This window comes from Tinamus guttatus, unplaced genomic scaffold (assembly GCF_059628265.1).
Source record: "Tinamus guttatus ecotype Peru unplaced genomic scaffold, ASM5962826v1 Tinamus_guttatus_pri_ptg000034l, whole genome shotgun sequence".
NCBI classification, from domain to species: domain Eukaryota; kingdom Metazoa; phylum Chordata; class Aves; order Tinamiformes; family Tinamidae; genus Tinamus; species Tinamus guttatus.
Window position 1 is genome coordinate 304,124 of NW_028288568.1, and position 10,665 is coordinate 314,788.

The window sequence follows — 10,665 nt, forward strand, 5'->3', positions numbered from 1 at the left end:
GCCAGGAAAAGCCTGAGACCGCTGAGTAGCAGAGGTCCTACAAGGGGTCAGACTCCCAATCCCAAAGGCACTGGGTTGGACAGAGCACCCTGAGAGTTCTCACAACATGGGATGGATCTGCGTTCCACGCAGACACTAAGCACCTCTTTCCAGCCCCAAGCAAATGCCAAGTGCTCTGCTGGAGAGTGCAAATGGGACCAGGGTGGAGGAGCTGGGAAAGGACAGAAGCAGGAGGGGTCTCAGAATGAGAGTTGTCAGTGCTGCTGCATCCTGTTTTCACCTTGAACAAGTCATGCTGGCCTAGGATGAGACTTCCCTTTCATCACTCAGCACAGGCTGCAGCTTTGGGACTGACAAGTCTGGAACAGCTGAGCACAAAGGGGCCCCTCCAGGGTGTGCCTGCACCTTTTCCAACTGCTCCCCAAAGGGGGATCCCAGAGCCAGGATCACCCCCCAGCAGGCTCAGCCACAGGCTGATGTGCTGCAAGGGGGCCTTGTTTGAACGCAAGGGCCTGTGTTACATGACGATGAGCAGGGAGATGCCATCAGAAGCACATCCAAGCATACATGTCCTGAGCTACTGTGCGCTATTTCTCTGCCTTTGTCCCTGTGCATCACACAGCCTCTTCCTTTCTCTCTCCTCAGCCCTGGCAAGGCAGCCAAGAAGAAGAAGAAAATTGTTCATGATGACCACAAACAGCAAGTTTTAATCTCTTGAATTAAACTATATCCTCCAACTAGTGTGGACCATTTTTTGGGTGGAGTTGTATGGTAATAACCAGGATCCCAAGACCAGAAGTGAAATCTCACAAGCTGGAGAGTTGGGGCCAGGAGGGTCCATGGCAACAAGTCCTGGCTGAGTGCTGACGTGTCACCTGTGTGGTGATAAAGGTGACCTGACTGTGTGTCCTGGCCCTGCTGGCACTGGTTGGCCTTGGTGTCACGGGTCACACAGCCGCTGCTGGCAGCGCCTGCCCCGGGCTGGCACTCGGCACGGCCAGGCCCAGGGCTGGAGGCAGCTGCAGCCGGGCGTCCTGGAGGGGAGGCAGGAGGAGCTGCCCCGCGGCCGCAGAAACGGCAGCCTGGAGCCAGCGCCCAGGGCACTGAAGCCCCACGAGCTCCCGAATGGCACCATGAGCTCCCGCAGCGGGAGCGTGCAGAGCCCCTAGGGCCGCGAAGGCGGCTGCTCCCAGTGCTGCTGCCAGGCCAGGAGCTCCTGGGTGAAAAGGGCAGCACATAGAAACTGCAGAAAATGTAAAAATTATAAGCAGAAGAAGTATGAAAATGAAAAAATAAATAAAGAAAGAAATGGACAGGGCTTTGGATGGGGATAAGAGGTAAACACAATAGTGGCAATGCACACATTGCAGTGGTTGAAGTAAAGGATTTTTTATTACTAATATTTTGAATCTCCTAAAAATGCCTGAACATTAATGCATACAGCATGGAAAATAAAGAGGAGAAATAGGAGATTTGTGTGTGGTCACAGGCCATGATCTCCTTGAAATTACAGAGACATAGAATCACAGAATCATTATGGTTGGAAAAGTCCTTCAGGATCCGAGTCTATCTGTAAGCCCATCACCATCCGGCCTACTAGACAGTCCCTAAATGCCTCATCCACACATTTCTTGAACACTGACAGACATGATGACTCCCCCACTTCATTGGCAGCCTGTTCCAACACTTCACCACTCTCTTTCCATGTAGAAATTTTTCCTCATGTCTTAACCTGAACCTCCCCTGGCTTAACTTGAGGCCATTTCCTCCATCCACTTGATGGAGGATCCATGGAAGAGCCATGTGATCCTCCCACTCTGTTTGTTATCCTTCCCCTCTATTCAGCTCTGGTGAGACCACACCTGGAGTATTGTGTGCAGTTCTGGGCTCCCCAGGACAAGAGGGAAGTGGAACGCATAGAGAAGGACCAGCACAGAGTGACAAAGATGATTAAGGGACTAGAGTATCTATCTTATAAGGAAAGACTAAGGGAGCTGGACCTGTTTAGTCTGGAGAAGAGAAGACTGAAAGGGGATCTTATCAACATATACGAAAACCTGAGAGGAGGATGTGAGGAGGATGTAAAGAGGATGGGGCCAAACTCTTCTCGGTGGTAGCCAGAGAAAGGACAAGGGGTAATGGTAACAAACTGAAACCTGAAACACAGGAAGTTTCATCCGCATATCAGGAAGAACTTCTTTACTGTTAGGATCACAGGGCATTGGAAGAGGCTGCCTCAAGAGGTTGTGGAGTCTCCTTCTAAGAAGATCTTCCAAATCCACATGAATGCAATCCTGTGTCATGTTCTGTAAGTGTCCCTGCTTGAAAGGGGAGGGATTGGACTAGATGATCTCTAAAGGTCCCTTCCAACCTCAACCAATCTGTGATTCTGTGATGCTGTGTTCCCTTCTGCCAATTCCCTCTGGAATGCAAGAGCAGTTTCCTTCTTTGGAGATGCTGCGCAGGTCTTTTTTTCTTATATTCAGCAGAGTATTCCTTCCTCACAGTCATGGCCTACAAACACTTTGTAGTCATCTGCACACCCCTGCACTATGGGACCCTCATGGACAGCAGAGCTTGTGTCAAAATGGCAGCAGCTGCCTGGGCCACTGGCTTTCTCTATTCTGTCCTGAACACTGGGAACACATTTTCCCCACGACTCTGCCAAGGCAATGTCATGAACTGTGAAGTTCCCCAGCTCCTCAAGTTCTCCTGCTCTGATTCCTACATCAGGGAAGTTGATTTATTTGCAGCTACTCTTTCTGTAGCCTTTGGCTGTTTCCTTTTCATTGTGGTGTCCTATGCGCAGATCTTCACAGCTGTGTTGAGGATCTCCTCTGAGCAGGGTCGGCACAAAGCCTTTTCCATGTGCCTCCTGCAACTGGCTGTGGTCTCCTTTTTCCTAGCACTGGGGCATTTGTCTATCTGACGTCCCTTCCATCTCCTCCCCAGCTCTGGATCTGTTGGTGGCTGTTCTACACTCTTTGGTGCCTCCAGAAGCGAACCCTCTTATCTCTAGCATATGGAGCAAGGATCTCAAAGATGCTCTGAAGAATCTGAGGAAGTGGATGCAATGCCAGCACCATCTAATCTTCATATTCAGGGTTTTTCCTTCTTACTTATTTTTCTATGGTGCATCTTTGTGCAAAGAATATTTCTTGTCTTGTGCCTTTTATCCTCAGGGATCTCTCATTTGGACCAAAGATTGGAGGCCATGTTGAAGTTCTCTTCAAGCCAGGCCTTCCCCTTCACCAACAAAGGAGGAACCTCCAAGCCCACTGCTCTGAGCTCCATCAGATGTACCCAGTGCAATGCAGAGTTTCCCTTTGCAGTCTCTTCCTGCCCTGACACGAAGGCAGCTCAGGGGCACAGTCAGGCTCAGATGATAGCAGGTGTGTGACACCATGGGTCCAGTGTCCATTAGAAGAGCTCAGCTTCCCTGGTCAAAGCCAGGGTATCATCTCATAGCCCTCTCCTATGAGGGTGACAAGCAGGCGTCACCATGGCCTCATGCCTTCCCTCCACAGAGCTCCAGCACTGTAATGGAGGGGCTGTGGAGGGGAAGAGGCTGAGGCACCTTGTGGGCACAGACCCGCTGCTTGTCAATATATCACCCCCATAGTGCCGCAGCAGACATTTACTCACTGCAGCCTTCCCACAGGGGGTTGCAGTTTTCCTGGAGACATGTCCCAACAGAGCAGCAGGGCTTCTCTTTTAAAGTTTTTCTCTTCTCTTCCACGCTGTCCTTCCATGCTCTGTTCTGTGGGTATGTCCCAGGAGCTCCCATAGCCTGGTGCTCACAGGGCTGTATTCCTATGTGCAAGTGTCCTGTTAGTATGAGTGGGACCAGTCATTGGGCAGCCTTATGCCAGAGCTGGCCTTCAGAATAACATTTCCACAATAAAGGGGATCTGCCCTGCGATGTGCCTGTATCTGCCCTGTCTTCAGAAGCTGGAGTCAAATATATGCCCAAGGGGGTGCAACCACAGAAGGGCCTGCTCTTCTGATTGCAAACTCCACGGGATCCAGGGGATGAGCTCAGCATTCCTAGGTGATCTGTTAGCGTGGATTCAGGGTTCATCTTTCAGTGACCAGTGAAGATGGGGATTAATCTCTGCATTTCCTGCCTGGGGCTGTTCCCACAGGGGACAGTGCTGATGACAGATGCTTCTGGAGGGGAATGGGGAGGAGACACTTCAGGGGATCTGCATGGACAGTGTGTGCCTGGGGGTGGGCAGGGAGTGGAGCTTCACAGACTGAGGAACAATGCACAGTGCAGTGACTAGAAGGCAGAGCACCAAATCCAGGTGCACATGGGGAAATCATGCCTCTGCAACCCCCGGAGAGGCTGTGGGGACCCAGGAAGCCCAGGGAAGGGGCACTGGAGAGTCATTCCTGCATCCTCAGTGAACCACCACAGGCTGGGAGTAGTGCCCCCCCCCCCAAACATGTCTCCTGCCATTGCAAACACCCTGTGGTCACTCTGAGCACCGTCCATGAGCACAGACATGTGCCAGCAGTTTTAGTGGTGGTGATCCCAGTCCAGTTGGGTCTGCCTCTCTCTCTGACCAACATGGACCATGTCTCACATCCACTCACTCTGCAGAGCAGCACAGCAGCCTGCGACCCTATGGGGACCTCAGCGCAGGGTGCAGGAATGGTCAGGCCAGCACGGACACACTGACTTGGGGAAGAGCTCTCTGGGGAGCAGGGAGGTCCCAGGGAAGGAGCAAGGGAGCCTCCAGAGAGAGAAAATATGAAGGAAAACCAGATTTCTCTGTGCCCCAGCTTGGAGCAGGCGGATCTGTCCCCAGTACAGTAGGGGCTGCTGGAGGACTGTAGGGCTGGGACTCTTGTGTTGTGCTGGGCAGTAGCGTGGGCATGGAGGGGCTGCAGGCAGATAGGAGGAGATCTGCTGGGCACCAGAGCAAGGGAGACCAAGAGTGACCAGCCTCATCTCAGGGTCTCATTCCTGTGCCTGGGAGCTCTTGCCCTTGTCCCGGGGCCTGTCCTGAGTGATGCTGTGGACACGGCTGTGCCGGGTCTTGCACCTCTTGAGTCCTGACATGACCTTGTCCCCATCCTGCTGATCTGACTCCCCATCTCTACTTTGTACCCGCCTCCATGCTATGGCATGGAGAGTGTGGGAAGTACAACTGAGAACACGCATATGGATACCACGTCATTGTAAAAGTGACCACATGTCTGTTGCAGCAATCCTTGCATGCCAGACAATTTAAAAGTGTGAGGAGAGCCTCAGATTTGTGACCCCAACCCAGGTAACACTGCAGAGAAAGTCTGAGCTGGAGGAAAAAGTGAGCCAGGCACCTGCGTCTGATTTTATGATGCAGAATTGTAACAACAGTTTTATCTCTACCACAAAAGCATTGGCGTATTTATGCACCATGTGTGATGGGGTTCCTGTTGCAACGAGTAGGCTGTTGGGATCAGCAAGAGCAGGAAGTGGAGCCAGGAACCAATGGTGCTGGCCAGACTGGCAGGGCAAGGATCTCCCCCAAAAAGAGGTGTCGTCTGGTCCTCTGGACAAGACCGGAGGGGACTGGAAGCCTCCAGCCAGCCCTGCTTTATGTGGGAGGTTGGACTGGAGACCTCCTGAGGTTCCTTTGCATCAAAGCTCTTCTGCAATTCAATGAATTCTTCCCCTCAGATTCTGCTGCAGTAGAGCTGGCACAGGGATGAGAGCACCTAGGGCAGGGCAGAATGAGCCCAGCTGGGAGAGCAAAGGGGCAAGGTTCAAAGGTCTCTCCTTGCATCATCCCTCGGTTTGGAAACCTCCATCCTGCACACTGAAAAGCTCCATCTTCCTCTTCCATTCTGCCATTGAGGATCAGTCTGAGGTGGGGCTGGCACTGCCACAGTGGGTGGGAGAGGACTGCTGTCATCTTCTCCTCTCCATTGGGATACAGAGACCTGCAGGAAGATGGAACTGGCCATGCAACACTGCAGAGCTGGGGGAGCAGCCAGTGCTGCAAAGGGCACTTGGGGCACTCACCCTGCAGCCCCAGCCCCTCTGTAGGCTGAGCAGCCCCTTGGGGCAGAGAGGGGTGTCAGTCTCCCCATCACAGCCTGTGGGCTGGGGGCAGCAATGGCACAAGGAAATGGAGACAACTCATCCCATGACCAGGGGGTCCCTAACCCTGGCTGCCTGCAGCCCCTCTGGGCAGCCCCTCTCCCTAGGACGACACACGAGTCCTAGTCCTGGGGCTCCTCAGGCGTCTCCAGTGACAAAGCAATCTGCCCGAAACTGAAACCCATAGGAACAGAGTTTTGCATTTTTTGCCCCCTCAGGCACACCACTGCTCCTTTGCTCTTCTCTGCAGATATCCCAGCTCCCCAGAGAATCTTTCCTCAGGTCACTGTGTCCTTGCTAGCCTGGCCATCCCTGCACCCCTCCTCTGGGTAACCCAAAGGGCACTGGGCTGGCAGTGCTGCTCTGCAGGGTGAGCAGCTGTGGGGACGAAGGGTGACTTCGCACTGGCCATGATGGTCAGGACAGACCTGCTGGACCAGCATCACTACAGCTGACCACACTCTCCCCAGCATCTGTTGCTGTGGGAGGGTGCCTGGAGCAATCCCAGGGCATTTCACATTGCTCAGGATGTGTTTGAAGGTGTCATTAGACCCAGCCCGCTGCCACTCTTGAAAGCCCTGATTTGGGGTAGTGCTCGGTTTGGCCCTTCAATGCAGGTAACTCCATGTAATTTTGAATTTCAACACAAACTCTGTTCCAGGCATGTGCTATCCCTGGAGACCTCTTCTGCTCTGCAGGTGGCTCCATATTCCTTCTGGAAGAAGGGACCTCTGTCACCAGTCTGTTACTATTTATTTGGGACAGTCTCTGGGAGATAATTCTTGAGCACTCGTCCTCTCCAGGGCACTGGGCACCCACAAGTGGCAGCTGAATCCAGCCCTCATTCCCATCACTGTACAAGCTGATGCCCCTTGGCCCAGGTACAACCCAGGCACGGGCAGTGGGCCTTTATGGGTGCAGTTCCCTGCGCACATTCTTGGCTCCAACTTGGGCAAAGAGCTCAGCCTTCAGGCACAGTGCAGAGAAAAACCCTTTTATTACAAAGATGTGACTCAGGAGACCAGCTGTGACACAGCGAGGCCAGATTGACAGTTGGCCTCTAGATCAGACAGACTGGGTTTGTGCCTTAGGAGAAGGGGGATAAATACAAATGTTTGTGCACAATCATGTGCATCACAGATAAAACACATGAAACAAAAGGGTTGCCTGAGAAACATTAGAAATCATTTGCGAAGAGAGATGGGCAGCTCATTGCTATGTAACCTCTAACTTGTGCAGAAGTTTTGTCAGTGTCTCCTTGAGAGCCTTGTTCTTCATGTTGTAGGTGAGCGGGTTCGCTGAACAGGGAGCACCAGCCAGCACCAGATCCAGAGATCTGGGGGCTTCAGGTAGGCAAATATTGCAGTGCTGATAAACAAGGAGACAACTGGCCATGTTTGGCAGGCAAATGAAAAAGATTTGTGCCTTTTCCATTTGGATTTGACATGGCCACAGCAGCAGCAGTGCTGGGATCAGGGGCAGGGCAAGGGGCAGGGCAACAGCAGTGAAGAGCCCTTCCCTCAGCTGCACAATCAGACCACGGGCCAGGCAATGCCTCTGCAGCCAGCCAGGCTCCAGGTGCTGCTTTGATGCCAGCTCTATGCTAGGAATGTCAGGGTTTCATGCTTGGCAGGGAGCAGCAGTCCCTTTTGTGCTGCAATCCCTTGGGCACATTCTTGACTTGACCTTTGAAGAAAGACCAGACTTCAGGCACAAAACAGAGGGAATCTCCTTTTATGAGAGAAATGCCATTCTGGAGGCCAGGTCTGGCATAAGGGTGCCCCATGCCTGCTCCTGCCTGTGCTCCAGGAATGCACATGAAGCACAACCCTACCAGCACCGTGTTGGGAGAGCACTTCAGCCCTCTACATGCATCCAAGCACAGCAAGACAGTTTGGAAGGATGGAGAGCATCTCTGGAAATAGAATGTGCTGCTGCTGCGGCTGGACATGTCCCCAGGAGGGCTGAAGCCCCCATGCGATGGCTGTAGCGATTAAACACCTGCTGTGGTAGTGCCAAGGGGAATCCAAAGTGCCAAGGGGAATGCCAAAAACAAACTGTCCTCATGGGACTTGGGGCATCTGAGAAACTTCAGGTGGGCAGGCTCTGAGGATCCCCCCTCCCTGCTGATGTAGGGGGAAACCTGGCTTCCTGCATCAACATGGTCTCTGGATCAGAATCGGAAGAGAGATACCTGAAGAGAAATGGCATGAACTGAATTTTTGATATTATTTATTTTATCAAGAGTGTAAGAGAGAAAAGGGAGGGAGGAAGGGAGGGAGGGAGGGAGGAAGGAAGGAAGGAAGGAAGGAAGGAAGGAAGGAAGGAAGGAAGGAAGGAAGGAAGGAAGGAAGGAAGGAAGGAAGGAAGGAAGGAAGGAAGGAAGGAAGGAAGGAAGGAAGGAAGGAAGGAAGGAAGGAAGGAAGGAAGGAAGGAAGGAAGGAAGGAAGGAAGGAAGGAAGGAAGGAAGGAAGGAAGGACCCAGCCTGTATGGCAAGTATATGGGAATGATAAGTGGATACACATGGAAAAGTTACTGGTTGGGATATTGTACAGACTGAACAATTTTCTGCAGTGCCTCCTTGAGCTCCTTGTTCCTCATGCTATAGATGACAGGGTTCAATGTTGGAGGCAATATCGAATATAGAATGGCCAGTGTCAGATCTAGAGTTGGGGAGGAGATGGAGGGGGGCTTCAGGTAGGCAAACAATACAGTAACGACAAACAGAGACACCACGGCCAGGTGCGGGAGGCACATGGAAAAGGCTTTGTGCCGGCCCTGCTCAGAGGGGATCCTCAATACAGCTCTGAAGATCTGCACGTAGGACACCACAATGAAAATGAAACACCCAAAGGCTAAACAAACGCTAACCACAATAACACCAGCTTCCCTGAGGTAGAAGTCTGAGCAGGAGAGCTTGAGGAGCTGGGGGATTTCACAGAAGAACTGCTCCACCACATTGCCTTGGCACAGTGGAATGGAAAATGTGTTGCCAGTGTGCAGGAGAGCATAGAGCCAAGTAGTGGCCCAGGCAGCTGCTGCCATTTTAACACAAGCTCTGCTGCCCAGGAGGGTCCCATAGTGCAGGGGTCTGCAGATGGCAATGTAGCGGTCATAGGCCATGACTGTGAGGAGAGAAAACTCTGCTGACATGAAAAAGGTAAAAGTTAAGACCTGTGCAGCACATCCCCAGTAGGAAATGGCCCTGGTGTCCCAAAAGGAATTGGCCATGGATTTGGGGACAGTGGTGGAGATGGAGCCCAGGTCGAGGAGAGAGAGGTTGAGGAGGAGGAAGTACATGGGGGTGTGGAGGCGGTGGTCGCAGGCTACGGCTGTGATGATGAGGCCGTTGGCCAGGAGGGCAGCCAGGTAGATGGCCAGGAAGAGCGAGAAGTACAAGAGCTGCAGCTCCCGCATGTCTGAGAATGGCAGGAGGAGGAACTCACTGAGGGAGCTGCCGTTGGACATTTGTTCCTTTGCAGCATAGGGGCAATATCTGAGGAAGAAAAGACATGGACAAGTTAGAGAAAACTTCTCTGAGCAAAACTTGCTCATATCTTTGCCCAAACACACAGTAATTGCCTCCCCCCTCATTTTAGGAGGACCATCCTTGAACTCTATGGCTTCAGCTCTTGGCCTTGATGCTGGGGAAGCAGAGCTGGCCTCTCCATCTGCCTTGGTCCCAATTGCCCTGTGCTCTCACCTTGGAGGTGCAGGATGCTTGCACTCATGTTACCCCTCAATTAAATGACACCATGGAGAGCAGAGGATTCCTTTACATCATGTCCACCAGCACTCTTTTGGAGGGGATGTCAGGCAGGTTTCCACCCTCCCCTTGGAGCCAGCAACACCTTGGGCTCCTGCCAGCTGCCCACATCCACCTCCCTGCAGCGATTCTATGACCTCAGATTCCAGGAGGCTTCTCCCTGGGGCACCCAGACAGCACCTGCTGTAACGGGGGAGCTGAGCTCTTCCGGAGGGCAGACTGCAGCCCAGACAGGCACCCAGGGAGACGGCAGGACGTCCTGAGGATGGGGTGTCCTGAGGAGAGAGGTGGCTCATTCCAAGCTCCTGCAACTGCACTGCCCTGAGCCCCACAACTTAGAGGGCACTTGGGCACCTCACAGTCCAGGACCCCTCTGCATGGCAGGACCCACAGGGCCAGTGTCTGACCTGCATCAGAAACCCCCTGCCCACAGAGTCCAAGGGAAGGAGAAGGGCAGCGTGGGCAGGTGGGATCATGGAGTAACACCATGATAGCTGTGCCGAGGGAGGCAGGGCCTGGCAGGGACAGAGGGGCACTCAGATGTGTCTCCTCTCCTGGACATCCGGCTGTTCTGGGACAACTCCTGCCCTGGCCCCCATGTCCTGGAGTGCAGAGGGCTGTGCTGGTGGGAAGGGGCGCTGCAGGAGGCACTTTCCTCTCACCATGATTCCATAGCCTGGAGCCGTCCCTGCAGGAGCTGCTTCTCTGTTCCCACGTCTCTGCCCTGTCCATGTTCACAGACCCCATGGCACCCACTGGGTGCTCAGCTCTGCCCTGTAGACACCTGCCAGGGGCAGCTCTGCCCTG

General features: G+C 53.2%; 1 protein-coding gene across 1 annotated transcript; it reads right to left on the bottom strand.

Moving 5' to 3' along the window:
* Positions 1-8,624: 8,624 nt before the first annotated feature.
* On the bottom strand, positions 8,625-9,560 carry LOC148596038 (olfactory receptor 14C36-like). Its single transcript, XM_088532779.1, has one exon. The coding sequence runs from the start codon at positions 9,558-9,560 to the stop codon at positions 8,625-8,627; it is 936 nt and encodes a 311-aa protein (XP_088388905.1).
* Positions 9,561-10,665: the final 1,105 nt, after the last annotated feature.

Coding starts and splice junctions, on each gene's coding strand:
- LOC148596038 (XM_088532779.1), bottom strand. CDS start 9,560: ATGTCCAACGGCAGCTCCCTCAGTGAGTTCCTCCTCCTGCCATTCTCA.